Raw genomic sequence first — 26,211 nt, forward strand, 5'->3', positions numbered from 1 at the left:
AAGTCCTTGCTAGGTGAACACTGCCAAAAAAAAGTGTAAGAAAACATGCCCATTTCTCTACCCACCCCAGAATTGAACCCTGATCCATCAGTTGTGAGCCTATGGCACTACCATTGCGCTAGGAGCCTTCCCTAGGGGGGTGACATAGGTAATAAAGTGTCAGGGAATAATTGGAATTTCCCATAAGAGATGGCAGTAGTAGTAATGTTAAGGGGTAACTGAAGTAGTGAGTCAGTCAGCAGCTGACACCTGTGTAGAGGCAGCCAGGGGGCGGGGCTGACACTACCTGATAAAGAGAAGTAGAGCCTCAGGTACCAGGGAAGAAGAGCCTCAGGTACCAGGGAGAAGCAGAGCCTCAGGTACCGGGAAGAAGCAGAGCCTCAGGTACCGGGAAGAAGCAGAGCCTCAGGTACCGGGAAGAAGAGCTTCAGGTACCAGGGAGAAGAGCCTCAGGTACCAGGGAGAAGCAGAGCCTCAGGTACCGGGAAGAAGCAGAGCCTCAGGTACCGGGAAGAAGCAGAGCCTCAGGTACCGGGAAGAAGAGCTTCAGGTACCAGGGAGAAGAGCCTCAGGTACCAGGGAGAAGCAGAGCCTCAGGTACCGGGAAGAAGCAGAGCCTCAGGTACCGGGAAGAAGCAGAGCCTCAGGTACCGGGAAGAAGAGCTTCAGGTACCAGGGAGAAGGGCCTCAGGTACCAGGGAGAAGCACAGCCTCAGGTACCGGGAAGAAGAGCTTCAGGTACCAGGGAGAAGAGCTTCAGGTACCAGGGAGAAGAGCTTCAGGTACCAGGGAGAAGAGCTTCAGGTACCAGGGAGAAGAGCTTCAGGTACCAGGGAGAAGCAGAACCTCAGGTACCGGGAAGAAGAGCTTCAGGTACCAGGGAGAAGCAGAACCTCAGGTACCGGGAAGAGCCTCAGGTACCAGGGAGAAGAGCTTCAGGTACCAGGGAGAAGCAGAACCTCAGGTACCGGGAAGAGCCTCAGGTACCAGGGAGAAGAGCTTCAGGTACCAGGGAGAAGCAGAACCTCAGGTACCGGGAAGAGCCTCAGGTACCAGGGAGAAGAGCTTCAGGTACCAGGGAGAAGCAGAACCTCAGGTACCGGGAAGAAGAGCTTCAGGTACCAGGGAGAAGCAGAGCCTCAGGTACCGGGAAGAAGAGCCTCAGGTACCGGGAAGAAGAGCAGACTCAGGTACCAGAAAGCAGCAGACTCAGGTACCAGGAAGCAGCAGACTCAGGTACCAGGAAGCAGGTAACTCAGGTACCAGGAAGCAGGTAACTCAGGTACCAGGGAGCACAAGAACACTAAGATGATCACCACAGACACTAAGATTCGCTCTAATAGTGCCAGGGAAGGACAGGTAATTATCATTATTTTACCACTCTTATGCACCATCTTATTATTATTATATTGCTATTATTATGGGCTATCATTGCTATTATTACAGTCATAAGATAAGATAAGATAAGATTTTGTTCGGATTTTTAACCCCGGAGGGTTAGCCACCCAGGATAACCCAAGAAAGTCAGTGCGTCATCGAGGACTGTCTAACTTATTTCCATTGGGGTCCTTAATCTTGTCCCCCAGGATGCGACCCACACCAGTCGACTAACACCCAGGTACCTATTTGCTGCTAGGTGAACAGGACAACAGGTGTAAGGAAACGTGTCAAAATGTTTCCACCCGCCGGGAATCGAACCCGGGCCCTCCGTGTGTGAAGCGAGAGCTTTAGCCACCAGGCCACCGGGCCACCGGGTCATTGCTATTATTACAGACTGTCATTGCTATTATTACAGACTGTCATTGCTATTATTACAGACTGTCACTGCTAATATTACAGACTGTCATTGCTAATATTACAGACTGTCATTGCTAATATTACAGACTGTCATTGCTATTATTACAGACTGTCATTGCTATTATTATGGGCTATCATTGCTATTATTATGGGCTATCATTGCTATTATTATGGGCTATCATTGCTATTATTATGGGCTATCATTGCTATTATTATGGGCTATCATTGCTATTATTATGGGCTATCATTGCTATTATTACAGACTGTCATTGCTATTATTACAGACTGTCATTGCTATTATTACAGACTGTCACTGCTAATATTACAGACTGTCACTGCTAATATTACAGACTATCATTGCTATTATTACAGACTGTCATTGCTATTATTACAGACTGTCATTGCTAATATTACAGACTGTCATTGCTAATATTACAGACTGTCATTGCTAATATTACAGACTGTCATTGCTAATATTACAGACTGTCATTGCTAATATTACAGACTGTCATTGCTAATATTACAGACTGTCATTGCTAATATTACAGACTGTCATTGCTATTATTACAGACTGTCATTGCTATTATTACAGACTGTCATTGCTAATATTACAGACTGTCATTGCTAATATTACAGACTGTCATTGCTATTATTATGGGCTATCATTGCTATTATTATGGGCTATCATTGCTATTATTATGGGCTATCATTGCTATTATTATGGGCTATCATTGCTATTATTATGGGCTATCATTGCTATTATTATGGGCTATCATTGCTATTATTACAGACTGTCATTGCTATTATTACAGACTGTCATTGCTATTATTACAGACTGTCATTGCTAATATTACAGACTGTCATTGCTAATATTACAGACTGTCATTGCTATTATTATGGGCTATCATTGCTATTATTATGGGCTATCATTGCTATTATTATGGGCTATCATTGCTATTATTATGGGCTATCATTGCTATTATTATGGGCTATACATTGCTATTATTATGGGCTATCATTGCTATTATTATGGGCTATACATTGCTATTATTATGGGCTATCATTGCTATTATTACAGACTGTCACTGCTAATATTACAGACTGTCATTGCTAATATTACAGACTGTCATTGCTATTATTATGGGCTATCATTGCTATTATTACAGACTATCATTGCTATTATTATGGGCTATCATTGCTATTATTACAGACTGTCATTGCTATTATTACAGACTGTCATTGCTATTATTACAGACTGTCATTGCTATTATTATGGGCTATCATTGCTATTATTACAGACTGTCATTGCTATTATTACAGACTGTCATTGCTATTATTACAGACTGTCATTGCTATTATTATGGGCTATCATTGCTATTATTACAGACTATCATTGCTATTATTATGGGCTATCATTGCTATTATTATGGGCTATCATTGCTATTATTACGGGCTATCATTGCTATTATTACAGACTGTCATTGCTATTATTACAGACTGTCATTGCTATTATTACAGACTGTCATTGCTATTATTACAGACTGTCATTGCTATTATTACAGACTGTCATTGCTATTATTATGGGCTATCATTGCTATTATTACAGACTGTCATTGCTATTATTACAGACTATCATTGCTATTATTACAGACTATCATTGCTATTATTATGGGCTATCATTGCTATTATTACAGACTGTCATTGCTATTATTACAGACTATCATTGCTATTATTATGGGCTATCATTGCTATTATTATGGGCTATCATTGCTATTATTATGGGCTATCATTGCTATTATTATGGGCTATCATTGCTATTATTATGGGCTATCATTGCTATTATTATGGGCTATCATTGCTAATATTACAGACTGTCATTGCTATTATTACAGACTGTCATTGCTATTATTACAGACTATCATTGCTATTATTATGGGCTATCATTGCTATTATTATGGGCTATCATTGCTATTATTATGGGCTATCATTGCTATTATTACAGACTGTCATTGCTATTATTACAGACTGTCATTGCTATTATTACAGACTATCATTGCTATTATTACAGACTATCATTGCTATTATTACAGACTGTCATTGCTATTATTACAGACTGTCATTGCTATTATTACAGACTGTCATTGCTATTATTACAGACTGTCATTGCTATTATTACAGACTGTCATTGCTATTATTACAGACTGTCATTGCTATTATTACAGACTGTCATTGCTATTATTATGGGCTATCATTGCTATTATTACAGACTATCATTGCTATTATTACAGACTGTCATTGCTATTATTACAGACTGTCATTGCTATTATTACAGACTGTCATTGCTATTATTACAGACTGTCATTGCTATTATTACAGACTGTCATTGCTATTATTACAGACTGTCATTGCTATTATTACAGACTGTCATTGCTATTATTACAGACTGTCATTGCTATTATTACAGACTGTCATTGCTATTATTACGGACTGTCATTGCTATTATTACGGACTGTCATTGCTATTATTACGGACTGTCATTGCTATTATTACGGACTGTCATTGCTATTATTACGGACTGTCATTGCTATTATTACAGACTGTCATTGCTATTATTATGGGCTGTCATTGCTATTATTACAGACTTTCTTTCAACACACCAGCCGTATCCCACCAAGGCGGGGTGGCCCAAAAGGAAAAACGAAAGTTTCTCCTTTTACATTTAGTAATATATACAGGAGAAAGGGTTACTAGCCCCTTGCTCCTGGCATTTTAGTTGCCTCTTACAACACGCATTTCTTAAGGAGGAAGAATTCTGTTCCACTTCCCCATGGAGAATTATTACGGACTATCATTGCTATTATTATGGACTGTCATTTAGTCAACTGTATTTAGTCAACTGTATTTAGTCAACTTACTCCATAATTTGTAATAATTTAGGGTTAAGAATTAATCTAAGTTTGCCCGAAATGCCTAGCCATGCTAGGTGTCCTAGTGGCCCCCTCTGTAATTAGTATTTTATTACATGTAAACCACACAATAACCAAAATCTGTGAACCCTGCATTGTAATCCTTATAGAGAATAAACTTGATTGATTGATTGATTATTATTGACTGTCATTGGTATTATTATGGACTGTCATTGCTATTATTATGGACTGTCATTGCTATTATTACGGACTATCATTGCTATTATTACGGACTATCATTGCTATTATTATGGACTGTCATTGCTGCTATTATGGATTACTATCGCTATTATATGGACTTTTATTAGACTACTACTCGACGCAACTCTGGAATTAACATACATATTACATTACATATTATCTGTTACACCATGGAATGAGTATTTCTTGTGGAAATTGTTATTTTTGGAGATATAAGTCAAAATTGTTAAATTGCTTGAGGCAGTTAACATGTAGTCATTATGTCATGGCATATGAATAGCCCATTAATGTTAAAGATGCACAAGTACCGATGGTGGAGTAAGGTTAAGCTGCATTAGATTATTCGAGGGGTGGTTTAGGTGGCTTTTGTTAGGCTAAATTACTTTTTTTTTACTTGCGCAACAGAGTAATATATCTACTAAGAGCAACCTTGAATTTGAGTAATTCGGACAGTTAATGGCCAAAATTCTCCGAATATCAGTCGTTTAGGACCCCATTGGAAATGAGTCACTTTGACTTTTTTTTTTTTTGGGGGGGGTTTATCCTAGTTGGTAATTTACTCGTGTTACCATGTGTGATAATTGTAGTTATGTACAACTTACCCAGGTTATATTGTAGCTTGGTGATAGAACATTCTTGTAGTATATGAATGACCAAGATACAGTATTAGTTTTATATTGATGTCGCTTATACTGATACTCTTGCTTGTATATACAGCCTCTCCTCACTTACCGACGACTCGGACTTACGCGGGCTCTCTGACCAGTATGGATACCTAAATAATGGATATAAGAGCTGATTTCTTCTATTCTGTTTACTGCAATATACAGTACACAAATGTACAAACATTTAAAAATATACCAGAAATGTTATAGATAGTGCAAAGGTGACGTTAAAATAATATCAAGGATGGTTGACACATACCTACTACCATTATAGTATTTATTTATTTATTCAAATTCAAATTCAAAGTTTATTCTCTATAAGGATTACAATGCTGAGTTTACAGAATTTGGTTATTGTGTGGTTTACATGTAGTAAAATACTAATTACAGAGGGGGCCACTAGAACACCTAGCATGGCTAGGCATTTCAGGAAGGCTTAGAATAATTCTTAACTTTAAAATATTACAAATTATGAGGTAAGTTGGTATTATGGCTAAGTGACTAAATACTAGTTTGTGAGTTTAGCAATGTGAATGCTTTTGTTTTGGCACAGTACATATTTTCAGTATTGGAGTATCACAGGCTAACTTATGACTAGTTAGGATTCATTATTTTAAGATTGAGATTGATATTTCTGTTTATGGTCAAATGGGTGAGTGATACAGAGTAGTACAAATGAATACAGTTAAGTGCAACATGCCAAAGCCCCTTGTATGCAGAGCATTATGGGCAGGATTAAAATTAACTTAAGATTAACTAAGCAGTGATATATTCAGTGGTAAAACATTATTATAAACAGATAACAATTAAGCACAAATGAATATTACAAAGACAGGTCATATGGCCATTTACTGTATTGCTGTGCATTCAGTAGAATGGAGTATTCTGTTAGGTAATGTAATTAAAAAATAACAGTTTGATTGGGTATCAGGTTAAACATTTATGAGATACAATTATAAGAAACACTTATGAGTTACGACGAATTCGTTTACCGATGTGGTCTTAGGAGCGGAACTCCATCATTAAGTGAGGAGAAGCTGTATATAATATATAGTAAATATACTATACACATTTATACAGTAATATATATATATTTATTGTATGACCTTTATGGGTTTAGTGCTTAGTATTGATTATTATAATAAAAATATTATAGTATACTATACAATAATATATATATATTACATATACAGGAATATAATATATACAATAATATATATATACAATATTAATTATTTTGCATTGATATTGATATACATATTTGTATTGATGTTTTTACTTGTTATATTATTGATGATTTTACATACTTGTCAGGTCGACATCCGTGAAGATGAGGACCAGGGAGTTAAGCTTTCAGAAATTATTGAACTTCTCGTTGCTGCTGGTTACTTCAGAGCGAGGATCAAGGGTCTCTCACCGTTTGACAAGGTTAATTGGCATGTGTTTTATATGCAAAAGACAGTTAATGACTCGGTATATAGCCTTAAGGTATTTTTGTTTTTAAAAATTGGTCTAATAAGCTGAAGTTGTATGCATTTTATGAGGACCCTTGCAAATGATTTGCTGACAATTTGCTAACACCTCAGAGACAAACAGATGAGCCTTACGCAAATAACCCGCACATAGAAGAGAGGAGCTTACGGCGACGTTTCGGTCCGACTTGTACCTGTATTGTCTTTTTTTTTTTTTTGTTATTGTTAGATGAGCCTTTTACTTGACATTTTTCACTTAAGAAAAAGGGGATGGTTCTTTGATGCTTGTGAAAGGCTCTTAATCCTGGTACTTGTACGTACTCTTCCCTTCCTTGAATCAAACCTTGTTACTTCGCATTCCCTCAGCATTGTATGGCCCCAAAGGGTTTACCACTTCCCATTACATTACCACTTGACAATGTGTCACTCAAGTGCGAGGCTTTTCGAAACACTTGAGTTATCAGTGAAGATTAACACAAACATAAAATAACATAAGCCTTTGTTATGGTACTTTTGTTTAAAAGAAATATCTTTATAATGAAGGCTTATGCTCTTTTGTGTCTTTTCTCTAGGTACCCCCACTTGCTTTACAACTCCTAATTAATTGCACTTAATATGTTGGTGAAGGTAGACAGAATGCTATAAATTCACGGAAAATTAGAGACTGAATGATGAGTGTGTGTGGGTGGGTACAGACAGTAAACTGGTGTGTGCAGCCTACAGCCCAGGGAACAATGAAAACAAAAAAGTCCTTTATGTGGCTGCTTTGGCCCATACTGGACAAATGTTCGAGTTAACGGACATCATGCAATGTTTCAGAAGACATCTGGACACTATCACTGTGGGCAAAATGCAGAATTCGAGACTTATCCATTTTGTCCAATAATTGGAGCATATGTCTGCCCAAATTTTTTTTCCGAAATTGCTAAAATCCACTAATGAGAAGTTGATGGATGCTCTGCTACCAGTATATTTTCACTTGCTGGCTTTTGTCATTATCCATCTATGCATTGGTTATTCTCATTATACATTATGTAACTTTTTATCCCTCAGATTGTTGGTGGAATGACTTGGTGTATAGAGACTTGCAACTTTGACGTCGACATAGATCTGCTTTTCCACGAGAATCTCACCATTGGTCAGAAAATGTGAGTGTGGGGAATAATTTCATGCATATTTATTATTGTTCAGGACTTGAAAAGTAATGGTATTAAAGCATTATGCATTATCTTCTATAGATAATACTGTATTTTATTTTTTGTTTTACAGCACAATATAAGCAATATACCATGCATTGCTTTGCTTCATAATATACATAAATTTTTTTTTGACATAATTTGCCTATTATAAATGTAGATTAGTGTAATTATAATGGGCTGTTATCTTTGTTCAGTTATCAGAATCTCAGGAATTAGACACATGGGCAGTACCTGGGTATCTATAATTTGGAGATGGTTTGCCAACCATTAGCTTTACCAATGCAGTACAGGTATATAAATGGAACTCTGTAGAAGAGGTACCATATTTTCCAGCATATAAGGTGTACTTTTTACCCTACAAAATGTCTTGGAAAATCAGCCTGCACCTTATATGCTCAGTGTTAAGGGTAGGCTTTGGGTTACGCTTTAGCAGTTGTTTGCTAGCGTAATGTGACAACTGCTTTGAAACATTGTCTGTGTGCCTTATATGCCAGAAAATACTGTTATCAGTCCCTCAGTCTTGTAGAATTATATACAGAAGAGAGTAGGAGATGGGGTAATCAGTCCCTTGGCCCAGGAGCAGGTGTTGAGCACTGAAGTGCAGGCAGGAAGGTGTGCACATATATAATGGAGTCAGATGAGATGCAGCAGATGAAGGCTTTGTCATAAAATAATTTCCCATGACATGGGCATACTTGTCAGATTTTTGAGTAACCGGCATGTTGATTTAAAGGATACCAACGTTTAATGTGTATATGTATTGAATAAAGTACGCTATGTACAGGTATTAAACCCTCCTCCTATATAAATTATTAAATATAAAAAGAAAAGAAATTGTTGTTTCTTCTGTTTAGGGCAGCCCTGCCTCAGTGGGAGACTGCCGGTGTGCTAAAATATACCTGCAGAGAGCATGCATAGTTCCTTTGTATAAAGGCAAAGGGGATAAAAGAGAGTGCAGAAATTATAGGGGGATAAGTCTGCTGAGTATACCTGGTAAAGTGTATGGTAGTTATTATTGAAAGAATTAAGAGTAAGACGGAGAATAGGATAGCAGATGAACAAGGAGGCTTTAGGAAAGGTAGGGGGTGTGTGGACCAGGTGTTTACAGTGAAACATATAAGTGAACAGTATTTAGATAAGGCTAAAGAGGTCTTTGTGGCATTTATGGATTTGGAAAAGGCATATGACAGGGTGGATAGGGGGGCAATGTGGCAGATGTTGCAGGTGTATGGTGTAGGAGGTAGGTTACTGAAAGCAGTGAAGAGTTTTTACGAGGATAGTGAGGCTCAACTTAGAGTATGTAGGAAAGAGGGAAATTATTTCCCAGTAAAACTAGGCCTTAGACAAGGATGTGTGATGTCACCGTGGTTGTTTAATATATTTATAGATGGGGTTGTAAGAGAAGTAAATGTGAGGGTCTTGGCAAGAGGCGTGGAGTTAAAAGATAAAGAATCGCACACAAAGTGGGAGTTGTCACAGCTGCTCTTTGCTGATGACACTGTGCTCTTGGGAGATTCTGAAGAGAAGTTGCAGAGATTGGTGGATGAATTTGGTAGGGTGTGCAAAAGAAGAAAATTAAAGGTGAATACAGGAAAGAGTAAGGTTATGAGGATAACAAAAAGATTAGGTAATGAAAGATTGAATATCAGATTGGAGGGAGAGAGTATGGAGGAGGTGAATGTATTCAGATATTTGGGAGTGGACGTGTCAGCAGATGGGTCTATGAAAGATGAGATGAATCATAGAATTGATGAGGGGAAAAGAGTGAGTGGTGCACTTAGGAGTCTGTGGAGACAAAGAACTTTGTCCTTGGAGGCAAAGAGGGGAATGTATGAGAGTATAGTTTTACCAACGCTGTTATATGGGTGTGAAGCATGGGTGATGAATGTTGCAGCGAGGAGAAGGCTGGAGGCAGTGGAGATGTCATGTCTGAGGGCAATGTGTGGTGTGAATATAATGCAGAGAATTCGTAGTTTGGAAGTTAGGAGGAGGTGCGGGATTGCCAAAACTGTTGTCCAGAGGGCTGAGGAAGGTTTGTTGAGGTGGTTCGGACATGTAGAGAGAATGGAGCGAAACAGAGTGACTTCAAGAGTGTATCAGTCTGTAGTGGAAGGAAGGCGGGGTAGGGGTCGGCCTAGGAAAGGTTGGAGGGAGGGGGTAAAGGAGGTTTTGTGTGCGAGGGGCTTGGACTTCCAGCAGGTATGCGTGAGCATGTTTGATAGGAGTGAATGGAGACAAATGGTTTTTAATACTTGACGTGCTGTTGGAGTGTGAGCAAAGTAACATTTATGAAGGGGTTCAGGGAAACCGGCAGGCCGGACTTGAGTCCTGGAGATGGGAAGTACAGTGCCTGCACTCTGAAGGAGGGGTGTTAATGTTGCAGTTTAAAAACTGTAGTGTAAAGCACCCTTCTGGCAAGACAGTGATGGAGTGAATGATGGTGAAAGTTTTTCTTTTTCGTGCCACCCTGCCTTGGTGGGAATCGGCCGGTGTGATAATAAAAAAAAAAATAAAAATAAAGTATTTTTAGATATTTTCTATATACAGTACATGGCTAATCCTCTTTACAGAGCTCTAACGGAAAGAATTGTACGAGTTCTGCGATCCATGAAGTGCCCACACAGACTAGAGCCTCATCAAATCCAGGGCCTGGATGCTATACGCATCTTTCCAGTAATTCAGGTATGCAAAATGACAGTACACAGGACTCGAGTCCTGGAGGTGGGAAGCACAGTGCCTGCACTCTGAAGGAGGGGCAGGGGTGGGAAGTACAGTGCCTGCACTCTGAAGGAGGGGCGAGGGTGGGAAATACAGTGCCTGCACTCTGAAGGAGGGGTGTTGATATGTTGTCGTTGTTGAACCACAGTACTGGCACAGCTCTGGCAAGACCGCGATGGAGCGAATGATGATATAGATAATCGATTTAAATTTACATTAGTTTGTCGCCAAATTCAACAGCATTTGTACCTGAACATGAATAAAATCTTTGGAATATAAAACAGTACTGAAGTGGGGGTAATATGGCTGCAGATGGAATAAAAACAGTACTGAAGTGGGGGTAATATGGCTGCAGATGGAATAAAAACAGTACTGAAGTGGGGGTAACATGGCTGTCAGACTTAGAATTACAGAGCATCTCAAATGTTCATACAGAATTAAGTCTCATAGAAGTGACTGTTGTAGATCCAATACAATAAAGTACAATGCAATACAACTTTATTTCTTTTCTGCAGTATGCAAAATGTAGTTTATATGTAATAAAATATTGTTACACACAAAAGGAAGCCACTAGCATGTGGTGCATTTTGGGCAGACTAATCCTAATGTTTACAGACTGATTAGGTTACATAGGGTATTGAGTAGGATTTTTTTTAATATACAGAGATAGTGCTTTATATTTCTGGAAATGGTTGAGACTACTGTAGTTGATACACACTTTTTTTTCAGTGGCTTGTGAAGAAGGCTCTCGAAACAAGAGAAGAATTTGGTGACGAGACCAGGAATTTTTCAGTTTTCCAGTTCCACCATTACTATGTTACCCCTCAAGAAGAAAAATTAAAGGAGTCGTTGGTCAAAGCTACCCAGACATTATCTGCAGTTCAGGTTTGCATTTGGGGATCCAGTTGCACATGGTTACACATGCAATTGAAAATGTTTTCATATACAGTGCTGCAAAACAACCCATGAAAAAAATAGTACGCTATCAATCACTTTCATGATTTCTCACATTATCAAGGACCTGACAGATATTTGATAAAGTGGCAAATTACAAAAGCACTTGGAAGTTTACCATTTTTCACAGTAGTTGTTATGTATATTGTGATATCACCTTTTTACTGTGATCTTAATGCATATAGTAATGAACATTGTTCAGTGCTCTGTTGAGCACTGAAAAGTGCTCATTAGAGCATGTCAGCAAAAGAGGATCCCAGAAGGGGATCAAAATATACAACTCAATTAATCTTGTGAGTTTGTCTCCATGTGGATTATTACTGAGCATTGAAGTGTTCATTATACAGTACTGTATAACAGTGCAACAGTTTGCATATTTTTAAGACTAATAACTGAAGTAATGTAAGAAAACTGCAACTTGTTAATGAATGTTGGTATCACGTGTAAAATTTATAGCTATTTTATGGAACTTAATACTCTAGTTGGCATATGGTCCAAAGCGAAGATGGCGCAGGAAAGCCTCGACCCCACTGGAATCCTCCAGTGTGCGAGTACACACTACACTTCTGGAGTATGGCCAGCTGAATTACGCTGGATTTGGGAATAAGGTAAGTGAATGAATCCTGTTTGTAGTCAGTATGCTATATGATTATTATTTCTCATTCCACAGCAGGATTTGAACCTGCAAACTCATCAGCACTGTACACAGGTTCAAGTCCTGCTGTGGACTGAGATAATGTTTGTAAATAATTTTGCCCATTCATGAATTGTTAAGCATACTGCATAATTTATTTGTAAAAAGGCTTGGTAGAGGAGGTTGACTGGTTAATATACTCACTGTATACCTGTCATGAGGTGTGCCTTGCTGAGGGCCACTTTATCCATAGAATTGAAGCTACTCTTCCCTTCCTTGAATCAAATGTGATTACCTCCCATTTCCTAAGTGCTGTACATCCCCCTTTCACATATAGTGCTTCATATCAGTACTGCATATAAATTGGGGAACAGGTAGGGTGTGAACCCATGGCAAGGGAGACCTAAAACTCGCAGGCCAGTGTGTTAACCACTTGACCAATACTGGGTATAATAGTGCTTGAAAATAGTTGGTGTTTAGCATCTCATATTAATGAGTTGTCTCTCACACAGCGAGATGGCCAAGACGAAACTGATGTTGGCAAGAACGAGGTGATGTATAACTTGCTTGTATCTGTTCCCAGTATGGTATTGATTTTTATTATGTAAATAGTTTAGTAAACCAGTAAGTTGAGTGAGAGACTTCTGCAACATTTGGGAATCTTTATTACGGAAACATTTCACCAGCCAGTGGCTTCTTCAGTCCAATACAGAGAAGAACGGTGGAGGATAAGGAGGAGGTTGAGGTACTCGGTCCAGGCTAAGGGACTGATTACCTCAAATTTCTTATCTTCCAGTACTTTGTAATGGACTGAAGAAGCCACTGACTGGTGAACATCTCTCATTCTTCAGTTATTTTTAGCTTGCCTTGATATAATCTAGTTTTTTTAATTCATTGTTTTGTACTGATTAAACTCGAGGTATGTGTTTGTTTAATACGGTATTACGTTTACTAACACGTTCATTACCAGTAATGTGGATAAATTTTTAGATGACTATAAAATAAATTACAGCCTCTCCTCACTTAGTGATGTACTCGTTTACTGACACCTCGGTCTTACGACAGGCACTCTGACCAGTATTTATGCCTAAGTAATGTATATTAAAGCTGATTTTCTCTATTCTATTTTTCAATATACAGTACACTACTGTATAAACATTTAAATATATTCCAGAAATGTTATAAATGGTGCATAGGTGACATTAAAACAATATCAATGATGGTTGACACAAACCCACTACCATTATAGTATGCTCCTCACTTAGCAACGAATTCATTTAATGACGTGGTCTTAGGAACTGAACTCTGTTAAGTGAGGAGAGGCTGTATATTGTGACTATTAATTACTGTTTGTGTGTATGACTCCCAGTCTTTTTCTGTTAACTGTATGACACTATCATGTCTTTTTCTGTCCCCTGGCACCTCTAATCTGCACCTTCAACACACTGGTCACATGCAAATACAGTGGTACCTCAGGTTTTGTACAGCTATCAACTCAAACAGTTATGTAAGTGTATTATTGTAAGTGTATTTTTTGGGGTCTAAAACGGACTAATCTAATTTTACATTATTCCTTATGGGAACAAATTCGTTCGGTAATGGCACTCGAACAGCCTTCTGGAACAAATTATGGCCAAAACTCTGGGTACCACTGTATAAACCATGTATGGAATATAGAGGTGCTCCTTGACTTACAGTAGTTCAACTTGCAATATTTCGACTTTACGATGGTGCAACAGCAGTTCTTTGAGATGGAACTTTTTATTTTTCAGTACTGGTATTAAGTTACAGAAATTGTTTGTTTATTTACTTACTCAGTGACAGTAGTTATTTATTTACTTTATTAATCATATCATAATCAGCTTATGATATTTTTGACTTACGATGGGTTCGTTGGAACATAACCCCCATAATAAGTCATGGAGCACCTGCAATGTGTGACCGTGGTGTCTGGAGAATCCACAATTTGTACCCACATAGATTCTCTTCCACATTCAAATTCATATTATTTCCATATATGATGTACAAAGATAATGTAGCTTGTGATAAATGATTTTGAAAACTGAAAAGTTGAAGATTGAGACACGTGTGTCAGACACTGCAACATCATGGGAACTTGATACAAGGAATTCCTCAATACTTGTCCAACCTTTGGCCAAAGACCTACTTACACTAGTGGATGGTTCCACTGATCCCACCTCCTCCTGCTTCCACTCGCCTGACTACAGTATATAAGACACTTGTCTGGCCATATACTGTGCTTTCTATGCGAGCGATGGACTGAACACATCGATTCCAGGCTGAGGGACTGATTACCTGAAATTCCTCTCCTTACCCCTCTCTGCTTTGTATTGGACTGATGAAACCACTGTGTGGCAAAATGTGTCCTTAATAAAGATTCCCATATGTTGCATAAGTGTCTCAGTCTTCGTAATGTAGCTTATACGTAAAACATTGTTAGGCAGAAAGGAGAGCCGCTACTATGCAAATGCATTTCAGGCAAGGCCAGTGCATTTTAGCCAGTTGTTTTACCTTTTTTAATTTTTATTTTTAATATTTCCTGTTTTTCCTTCTACTTTCCAGTGTATACATGCTTTCAGAATATTTGAAATGTCTGGGAATGATTTTATGTAAACCATACCCCAGCCGGGATTGAACCCGCGGTCAGAGAGTCTCGAAACTCCAGCCCGTCGCATTAGCCACTAGACCAGCTAGCCACAATAAGATTTGTCCAACTAGGTATATTTCTACACCATAGGAAGGTTAGCACAGGCACCACTGTGGCCACAAATGCAAGTTTTTACAGACGAATCTCCAGCTAGCATGGCTGTGACGAACTCTAGCTCAAGTCCCTTCACTGCCGTCAACATGACTCACGAAATCGTAATGACACGATTGCAAACAAACCATACCCCGGCCGGGATTGAACCCGCTTCATTATGATTTCGTGAGTCATGTTGACAGCAGTGAAGGGACTTGAGCTAGAGTTCGTCACGGCCACACTAGCTGGAGATTCCTCTGTAAAAACTTGCATTTGTGGTCACAGTGGTGCCTGTGCTAACCTTCCTATGGTGTAGAAATATACCTAGTTGGACGAATCTTATTGTGGCTAGCTGGTCTAGTGGCTAACGCGACGGGCTGGAGTTTTGAGACTCTCTGACCGCGGGTTCAATCCCGGCCGGGGTATAGTTTGTTTGCAATCGTGTCATTACGATTTTGTGAGTCATTTTATGTAAGGTTTTTGCTCAGAATAAAAGGAGTTCACAGAAGAGCAGTGCCACTTATATTACCTAGGGTGATTGGTGCTCATAGATGAGGGTTGGCTGGGTATGTACAGTACCACTTAAATAACAAGATCTTCCTTTGGGCTTTGTGATTCTTCAATTTCTTTGTGCACGTAACTCTTGAATTTTGTGACTGGCATGTAAAGTTTATCTTAACACTTTAGTAACTTTGTGAGGTTTTTTAGTAACTTTGTGAGTTTTATAAATAACTTTGAGTGTTTTTCATCTCATTTGTAGCGTTTCTAGTGAACTTGAAATGTATCTCGTTAAAATAATTTTCCCTAATAATAGGCTATCTTTAGATACTGTGTTTATCCACCAAAATTAACTTTCAAAACAGTTTCTAATATAGTTGTTGACGAGTGTTTTCACTAACTATATAACAGCAGATGGCGGAGGTGGAGCAGTTGATGCAGTGTATGGATGTTGCGGAAGTTGTCGAGGTAAGCATTTCCTAACTAGCTCTTTTTTTTTTTTTTTCTAATGTTATTCTAGCAGGAAAATTTTTGAAGAAATAAAATGAATTGTCAGAAAAAAAAGGGGAAAGTCTTATTGCGTTGCTGACACTTGAGGCACAAGATGGTAGAAGTATATGAACGTAAATAAGAAGTAAAGGTTCATAAAGGTGTTTGAAGGCCTCGCAAATAATTACACTCTTGTTTTAAAAAATAAAAAATTGTGAAAAATGAGAATGCTAAGACTGAAAAAATTTTTTAAAGGGGTGGATTGGTAAGCCAGTGGAAGGCCTCGGTCAGATGACCAAAAGCTCCAATGGCAGGTCATCATCTGACTAAGACCCGCATCAGGAAACACTTGTCCTGTTTCCTGATGAACCTTACCTAACCTAAGCGTAGTATTTTGTAAGGTTCTGTAACACACGAGGTGAATGTTCAAAGATATCTTGATACATATTTAAAAATGCTATATAATGTAAAACCTTTCTTACTAGATAAATAAATGGAAGGTTTTGTGGCTCTTTACAATTGATATGATCTTTGTTTAAATGCATGTTTGCAGGGGAAGCTCAGTGCTCAGCATATTGGCAACATAGTCAGCTCCAGGGTGCAGGAGATTGCTGACACCTCTAAGCACTACTCCGAACTCCAGCAACAAATTGCTGTATGTTGGTTTATCATCTCTTGTTTATCAGCATGTGTATTTATCAGTAGATCAGTATATATCCACACTCATTTATTTATCTTCCAGTGCGCACACACACACACAGATGCACACTCACACTCTTACAATACAATACTTTACAATACAAATTTATTTCTTTTCTGTCATACAAAATGTAGTTTACATGTAAGAAAATATTATTAGACACAAAAGAAAGCCACTAACATGTGGTGCATTTAAGGCAGACTAATCATACGATATTTTTAATGGTTCATGAATGCTGATACTCTAATAATTATCATGAAATATTACTGGAACATTTTGTTAACTCTCTTTTCTCTCGTGAACTCTATCCTATTTTAATTTCAGGATGAGATCCTTGGGGAGAGTGCTTCCTCCGAGGCTCGCATGTTGGTGTCGCTGGAGAAGCAGCATAAAGCTGCATCCTCACAGTTGGCTGAGGTGCAGGCTAGGCATGCCACTGAGGCTGCCAAGGTTGAAGAAGTGAAATCAAGATTGCAGGAAGTTGTTCGAGAGAGAAACAAAATAGAAACAAAAATTGCCGAATTGGGCGTTGTGGACACGAGTGAAAATAAACAGTAATTAATGAGTAGTTAAAATATAATAGTTTCTTTAATTAAAATGTGTGTGAATGTGTTAGTCAGGAGTGATTGGAAGCAAATTTCTTTTAGGTCTTGACTGCTGTTGGAGTGCAAGCAACATAACATTTGTGAATTGATTCAGGGAAACTGGTTAGCCGGACTTGAGTCCTGGAGGTGGTAAGGACAGTGCCTGCACTCTGAAGGATGGGTGGGGATACCTGGAGTTTGGAGGGGTATCTGAACTGTAGTATCTATGTGCCTCTGGCATGACAGTGATAGTTTATCTGGAGTTTATCTGGAGAGAGTTCCGGGGGTCAACGCCCCCGCGGCCCAGTCTGTGACCAGGCCTCCTTAGGTCAGTGTCCCAGGATGCGACCCACACCAGTCGACTAACACCCAGGTACCCATTTTACTGATGGGGAACATAGACAACAGGTGGAAAGAAACACGTCCAATGTTTCTACTCTGGCTGGGAATCGAACCCAGGCCCTCACCGTGTGAAGCGAGAGCGTTAACCACCATGGTGAATGTGTTTCTTCTTTTTCGAGTTGCCCTGCCTAGCCATGCTAGGTGTTCTAGTGGCACCCTCTGTAATTAGTATTTTACTACATGTAAACCACACAATAACCAAATTCTGTAAACTCAGCATTGTAATCCTTATAGAGAATAAACTTTGAATTGAATGGGAGATGGATGGTGTATTAAAAGAGAAAATATGCAATACAATAAATCCTCCATTCAGTGGACTTCAGAAATGTGGAACAAAATCAGCTGAGTCAATAGATTTGGAAACTGTGGACAAAATCTTTGGTCACATAATTGTTCATTATTGTTACAAACGCTGTATAGCCATTGTGGCTTAGCGCTTCTTTTTGATTATAATAATAATAATAATAATATTGTTACAATCACAGCAAAATAATACTTTTTTCTAGCCACCACAGTTGCTGTTACTTGGCTATCCACTCCTCCCCAATTAGTCCATTAAATAGAGAGTTTACTAAATTGCCAAAAAGTCCACCTAATAAACACCTCTTAAGTTTGTTATATATGACCTCCGGTACTGTCCAGCTAACTGGTTTCTCTGCATTTATGATTAATATTTATACAGCATGTTTTGTAGCTTAAATTATCAAGCACTAAAAATATACTTTTTTGATCTACAGACTTCTGAAACGATTGTCACAGCTAGTTGAAGAGAATGAAAAAGCCAAGAAGAAAGAGGCTGAATTTAAGGATAGCTGCCGTAAGGAGTCTGAGAAGATGAAGAAAGAGATCAGGTATAATTGTTTTGGGGCTTTCTTGAGGGCAATAGAATCAAGAATTTTTCAACACATTTTGCTTAGGTTGTCTGCAAGGTAGTAGCTGCCCTACATGAAACATACAGCTCCCTCTTTATTTCTTCCTTCATTAATATCTCCAAGCAAATTTTTCAGTGTATGCTTACATTTGTTATGTTTCCTTGGCTATTTGCTACGGTATTAAACCAGTCGCATAGATAATTACAGTAACATAAATATGCAAGTGCTCCTCAACATACAATATTTCGACTTTACGATGGTACAAAAGCAATTACTTTGGAGATGGAACTTTAGATAATTGCCCAGCATCAAAGCAGCAAGTCAATAACTTTTTTCAACAAGTCGGCCGTCTCCCACCGAGGCAGGGTGACCCAAAAAAAAAAAAGAAAGAAAATCCCCAAAAAGAAAATACTTTCATCATCATTCAACACTTTCACCACACTCGCACATTATCACTGTTTTTGCAGAGGTGCTCAGAATACAACAGTTTAGAAGCATACACATATAAAGATACACTAACATATCCCTCCAAACTGCCAATATCCCAAACCCCTCCTTTAAAGTGCAGGCATTGTACTTCCCATTTCCAGGACTCAAGTCCGACTATATTCATTTATTCACTTTTCAGTACTAGTATTTACTTAGTTACAATAATTATTTGTGTATTTACTCATTCAATGACACTAGTTATACATTTAGCATATAGTATTCATATTAGACTCGAGGCATTTTCAACTGGTTTCAGTGGGTTCGTAGGAACATGACCCCCATTGTAAGTCAAGGAGCACCTGTGATGGTAAAAGATTACAGGGAATAAATTACCTGCCAGTCACAAGGTAGAAATGTGCTGTGGCTGAATGACAACCAGAGGAAGGTTAGTGGCAAACACACTAGATATCAAAATTAAACTATAATATCACCATAGCAAATTACAGGTTAGATAATGCTGTACAAGGATCGATCACCGGTCATGTTTAAATCTGGCTTAAAACATTGTTAATGCATAGAGGTGGGCCACACTTATACAGCAAGCTAGTAGTTTTCGGGCTGTTGCTGTAAAGTGAAACATACCATTTTTTCATTTTCAAATGCATATAAAGCCTGATAACATGTTTACATTATCATATATTAAGTGAGTAAAAGAGCTAGACCTAAAAAATGCTTATACAGTACACACATTACTTTTTTTTTTTTTTTTTTTTTCCCCCCCAACAAGTCAGCCGTCTCCCATCCTTAGCTTATAATGAGTGGTCAATATGTTTATTGTTGGAACTCTGAATAAGTGAAGAATGGGTATAATTGTAAACCAATGCATTAGTGAAATGCTGTAAAGCTAAGCACTGTAATGCAGGACCCTCCTGTACAGTGGACCCCCGGATAACGATATTTTTTCATTCCAGAAGTATGTTCAGGTGCCAGTACTGACCGAATTTGTTCCCATAAGGAATATTGTGAAGTAGATTAGTCCATTTCAGACCCCCAAACATACACGCACAAACGCACTTACATAAATACACTTACATAACTGGTCGCATTGGGAGGTGATCGTTAAGCGGGGGTCAACTGTATATCTGTTTAGTTTCAAGGATCGTCACCCCTGCTTTACGACCTCAGACTAAGCCTCCCAAACTGGATTGTTTACATTAGCATAAACATTGTAAGAATAATCAAGTAGCTCTAATTTCTACTTTTTGCCATTTTTGTGTAGTTTAATGTTTTAAAACTTTTTCAGTAACCTGCAGACACAGCTCAGAGATAAAGATGTTGCAGATGAACTCACAGAGCGCCACATAGCTGAGAAAGAGAAGTTTGCAAAGATGAGACGTCAGTTGGCTAAGAAGACGCGGCAAGTTGAAGCGCTGAAGAGGTACATTGACGATGTGCCGGGCAGAGCCGAGCTCTCGCAATATCAGCGAAGATTTATAGAACTGTACAACCAAGGTGTGTATTATTATTTACCATGAATTAATGTAAGTTATATTTGAAATGTACAGCATTTCATTAACATATAGACTATTCATTAATATTCAGACTATTCATTAACCATTGCAGGGTCGAGAGGCCCTCTTCTAAACTCGTTCTCAGGGTCAAGAGGCCCTCTCATAAACTCGTTCTCAGGGTCGAAAATTTTTCAGAAAAAAAAATTATTTTTTCTTATAAAATGATAAAGAATCTTTTCCTGATCATAATGACACCAAAAGTATGAAATTTGATGGAAAACTTAGGGGATTATGCTCTCGCGAAGTTAGCAGTTTGACGATGTTTATGCATCGGCAATTTCGGCCACTTTGAGCCCTATTTTCAGCCAATTTCGGTGTACTAGTTGACAAAAATCATATCTATTTCACTAGAACGCCATATTTTCTATCGAATGAGTACAAGAAACCACCCATTTACCGATTTCAAGTATAAAGTAAAGTGGACAGAAATTGGCAATTTTGCCATTTTTACACAAATTTCAGAAGATGCCAATTTCCAAATAGGGTCCAGAATAAGCAAGACAGACATTCCTGGCACTAAAATAACATTCTCTGTTCATTAGTCATGTCCCCAGGCCCCTCTTACATCTCTTTTGCTTTCCACTTTGAATTTTTATTCTCACAAAAAATGGAAGAATTACTGTTATGCAGACTACTGCATTAGTGTAGAAATGGTATAAATATTATCAGTGCACTTGTGAAAGAATATTAGACTCGCCAGTTGACATGTATTGGATGCTTGGCATGATTTGTTTACTTTTGAAATTTAGTAAAAATTGAACATTTCTGCTACTTTGAGCTCAATTTCAAGGTACTTTTCATTATGAAACAGTCAAAATCATCTCAATTTCTGTAATATGTCTTCCATTCTATAAAATGAGACCAGGAAAACTAGAATACAACCATAAATACAATACGAAAATACACTGCAAAGTCGCTGTTTTAAACCAAAAACATGGTGGGATTTTTTTTTCTCATTATGCACTGTGTGCTGCAGGATTTTTTTTATACTATGCACACTGACCACATAGACCCATTCTTTCATATGTAGGTCTAGTAGCTTTCTCTCACTAGATTTGAAGGCGCTAGAATTTAGGTGTTCTATTACGTCACTAACCCTGGTGCGTAAGACGTACTTGTACGTCGGAAACCCTGAAAGGGTTAATATTCAGACTATTCACTAAAAGATAGACTATTCATTAAACAGAAAGGTTCATCTGGTCTAAATTGTCCATAGCCATTTACAATTATTTTAATTCTTAGGCTTAAAAAAATATTTGCTATATTGTTGCCATGAAAGTTATGTATAGTCAAGGAAACTTCAGATATTTGGATGTCAGATATTATTATGCCATAAGATTTGTGAGTCAGCTTGATGGCAGAAATGTTATCGAACACACTACCTGCAAATCTTGAGGAAATTTACCCGAAGGTCAAGAGAGAGTTAAGGCAGTTCTTCATTATATTACTTTGTGTTGCAGTTGCTGCTACCCACAGAAAGTTACAGCAATTCTATATTTCATTATTTTGTGTTGCAGTTGCTGCTACCCACAGAGAGACACAGCAGTTCTATAACATGCACAACACATTAGCAGACACACGGTCATATATGGATAAGGAACTCTCCCTCCTCAATTCTATACTTGATAATATGGCTATGTAAGTACTTCTTATTCTGTAAATTAGCTAAAAGTAATACATATCATTTTGATTTTAAATGTGCATTGTTTGAATTGGGTTTTACTAAATGAAATTGGCCCCTGTCACTCATCACAATTATACCAGAATTTTTTTTGAATTGCTCAAAAGAGTTCCATCTAATGTTTTACTGCTTAAGGGCTCTTAATTCATTCTGTAATTAATTAATTAATTAATTTGATTATGCATTTAATTTCTTCAGATTTCATGCCTTAAAATGTACTACAAACATTAGCAGTTTGAGAAAATGTTGCCAATTACTGTTTTGCTTTTATGGTATAGGAGAAATTGATAATAACTCTGAGAATAAATTAGTAGTTTGGTTTCAAGATATGGGAAGCCTTGATACTGACCAGTTTGCTATTTGTGTCCTTGAATACATGCCTGAATATATGTACAGTGGAACCTCAAAAATCGAACTGCTCCCAACACTACCAATTATGTAAGTGTATTTTTGTAAGTGCTTTTATAAGTGTATTTTTGAGGGTCTGAAATGGACTAATCTAATTTACATTATTCCTGATGGGAATAAATTCATTCGGTAAAGGCACTCGAACAGCCTTCTGGACCGAAGAAAGTTCGATATTTGAGGTTCCACTGTATGTAGTAGAAATTGTGCCTGGTGTAGCTAGATTTTTAACCCTAAGTCTAATCTGTCTAAGATCTGCAGTAGGTACTCTGTATAAGTTTAAGAATTTGATGTCATCTGGGTGGCTTGGAATATCATTTCTGGCCTCTAGTCCATACAGTTCTTAGACATCATGACACCAACATGAAATGTCTGATAGTTTTAGCTAGACCTCGCCCTTCCTCACCACTCTCAAGGTTGAGTTTCATGATCCAAGAAACTGGATTTAACCCTTTCAGGGTCCAAGGCCCAAATCTGGAGTCACGCACCAGTGTCCAAGAATTTAAAAAAAAAAAAATTGTTATTTTTTCTTATGAAATCGTAGAGAATCTTTTTGTGAAGGTAATAAAACAAAAAGTATGAAATTTGGTGGAAAATTGACGAAATTATGCTCTCGCGAATTTTGATGTGTCAGCGATATTTACAAATCGGCGATTTTGCCGACTTTGACTCCCATTTTAGGCCAATTACATTATTCCAATCAACCAAATTCTTAGCTATTTCACTAGTATTACTTCTATTCTATCGATTGAGCACAAGAAATCGCCAAATCAACTGTTTCAACTACAAAATAAAGTGATCGGAAATTGTTAATTTGGCCAATTTAACACAAAGTTCAAAATATTCCAATTTCAAAATAGGGTCCAGAATGAACAATGTAGGCATTCCTGGCACTAAACTAACATTTCCTCTGTTCATTAGTTATGTTTTGAGGCTTTACAAATAAATTCCATTTTGATTTTTTATTCACATAATGAATTTTTATTCACACCAAAAAATAGAAGATTTACTGTTATGCAATACTGTAATAATTGTATAAATATCATCACCATATTTGTGAATGTATATTAGACCCACCAGCTGGTGTGTATTAGACGTGTGAGGTCGTTTGTTTACTCTTGAATATCGGCAAAAATTTAACATTTCTGCTACTTTGAGCTCAGTTTCAAGCCATTTCCAGTGCTAAAACCAATCAAAATCATCTCTATTTCTGTAATATGTCTTCCATTCTATCAAATGAGACCAAGAAATCGCAAATACAACTATAAAAAACATACGAAAAAACACTGCAAAGTTGCTGTTTTAATCGAAAAATCATGATTTCATTTTTTTTCTCTCATTATACACAGTGTGCTGCAGGATCTGTTTTATGTGGTGCACACATACCACATAGATGTATTCTCTCATATCTAGGCCCAAATGTACCACTCACAGTTTATCAGAGTGAGCTGAGCTCATGGCGTAGATCTACGGTTTGGACCCTGAACGTAAAGCCGTAGATCTACGGGACGGACCCTGAAAGGGTTAACCAGATTGCCTTCTGTTCTCACAGCACTATATGATCCCTATGGGTTTAGCACTTTTCTTGTATTAAAATAGAAATTTAACTAATCACAAGAAACACAAAGATTCTGCTGTCAGATGGTTGGCATTCTGGATGGGCCAATTACTGGAGTTGCCCTTTGAGAATAGTTCGTGTTTGAGTCTAACCATGGCCTAATTGTTTACATAGTGCTTCATTTTGGTAGTTAATGGGTCACCTATGCTGGTGAGGGGCTTTTGATCTAGGGAATTAGATCTGTGCTCCGATTCCCCGAATTAATCCTGAATGCCTATCCCCCCATCCCACAAGTGCTGTATAATCCCTATGGATTTAGCTCTTCCCATGATGATAATAATAATAGGTCGCTTACCTATGTGTAGCTTTTACAGTCCTGTAGAAAATTGTAATGTTCAGGTTGTGCTCAGGGAATATAGATGTTTTTTCTGGTTATTACTGTCCAGATTTAAAGGAGTATAACTGACTCACGATATCGTAATAACACGATTGCAAACAAACCATGGTACGGGTGGGGTTAGAACTTGTGGCAGTTGAGTTTTACGACTTTTGCCACGACTTCTAACCCCATCTCTACTATGGTTTTTAAAGGGGTATAATCATTAGGTTACTCCATGGAAAAGTGGAGAGGAATCCTTTCTCCTTAAGTCGTGCATTTCGTAAGAAGCAACTGAAATGCCGGGAGCAAGGAGCTAGTGACCTCTTCTCCTGCATAAACTACTAAAATAAAGAAAAATTTTTGTTTTTCTTTTAAGTCGCCTTGCCTTGGTGGGATACGGCTGGTGCATTAAAAAAGAAATTAGGTTAATTACTGTAGGTATCTGTGTGGGTAAGGATGTTGCAATTCAGTGTCATTTGATTTGTGATGACAGTGAATATTTGGCAAGACAGCTATTGAATGAATGATAGGGTCACCCTACCTTGGTGGAAGACTGATGGTGTTAAAAAAAAAAAATTGCTTGAATCTCCAGTTGCAATAAATTGTAACACTGTATCTATTCCCCAGGGCTCTGGGAAACACAGCCAACATGGATGAGTACCTCCAGCAGTTGGATACTATAGTGGAAGGTATTAGACAAAACAAACAAAAGGTATGTTAGATTAATTTTCTGTATAAAAGTATTGTACAGTATTTATTGAAGGTAGGTTCTTTACATAGTGCTGTACTGTTTTTGTATTTGTGCGAGATACTGACTTGTACAGTGGACCCCCGCATAACGATCACCTCCGAATGCGAACAATTATGTAAGTGTATTTATGTAAGTGCGTTTGTACGTGTATGTTTGAGGGTCTGAAATGGACTAATCTACTTCACAATATTCCTTATGGGAACAAATTCGGTCAGTACTGGCACCTGAACATACTTCTGGAGTGAAAAAATATCGTTAACCGGGGGTCCACTGTATATACGTATCAAAATTGGAATGAGCTACCTGTCTGAATTTCATATTTGTCAACATTTACAGTGTTAAAGTAGAACCATAAAATAGAATTTTGTATTATAAATACTGTGTAAATATGACGGTTGCTTCTATAATAATAATATAATCAAAACTAAGTGCTAAACCCACCAGGGTCATACAGCACTGCTCTTGCCTCTATAATCTTGAAAATAACTTTCCCCATTTGTGTTATAAGAGGCAACTAAAATGACA

The 26,211-nt window shown here is 37.9% G+C and overlaps 1 protein-coding gene across 8 annotated transcripts in view; it reads left to right on the forward strand.

Annotated features, from left to right (window-relative positions):
* The first annotated feature begins 210 nt into the window (after positions 1-210).
* Positions 211-26,211, forward strand: part of fidipidine (coiled-coil domain-containing protein 93) — a 58,658-nt gene continuing 32,657 nt past the window's right edge. For 5 of the 8 annotated variants that reach the window (XR_011391708.1, XR_011391709.1, XR_011391707.1 and 2 more), the window contains exons 1-14: positions 211-1,359; positions 6,944-7,057; positions 8,155-8,249; positions 10,871-10,982; positions 11,748-11,903; positions 12,455-12,580; positions 13,119-13,157; positions 16,277-16,333; positions 16,908-17,009; positions 17,379-17,608; positions 18,778-18,891; positions 20,645-20,853; positions 22,430-22,550; positions 25,563-25,647. Coding sequence is in view for 5 of the 8 variants with exons in the window: in XM_070082699.1 (XP_069938800.1) it covers positions 1,309-1,359; positions 6,944-7,057; positions 8,155-8,249; positions 10,871-10,982; positions 11,748-11,903; positions 12,455-12,580; positions 13,119-13,157; positions 16,277-16,333; positions 16,908-17,009; positions 17,379-17,608; positions 18,778-18,891; positions 20,645-20,853; positions 22,430-22,550; positions 25,563-25,647 (1,611 nt within the window). In the remaining 3 variants the exon portion in view is untranslated. The remainder of the gene's footprint in view (positions 1,360-6,943; positions 7,058-8,154; positions 8,250-10,870; positions 10,983-11,747; positions 11,904-12,454; positions 12,581-13,118; positions 13,158-16,276; positions 16,334-16,907; positions 17,010-17,378; positions 17,609-18,777; positions 18,892-20,644; positions 20,854-22,429; positions 22,551-25,562; positions 25,648-26,211) is intronic. The other 3 variants (XM_070082701.1, XM_070082702.1, XM_070082703.1) reach the window with 2 other exon arrangements.

The sequence above is a fragment of the Cherax quadricarinatus genome, chromosome 7 (assembly GCF_038502225.1).
Source record: "Cherax quadricarinatus isolate ZL_2023a chromosome 7, ASM3850222v1, whole genome shotgun sequence".
NCBI classification, from domain to species: Eukaryota; Metazoa; Arthropoda; class Malacostraca; order Decapoda; family Parastacidae; genus Cherax; species Cherax quadricarinatus.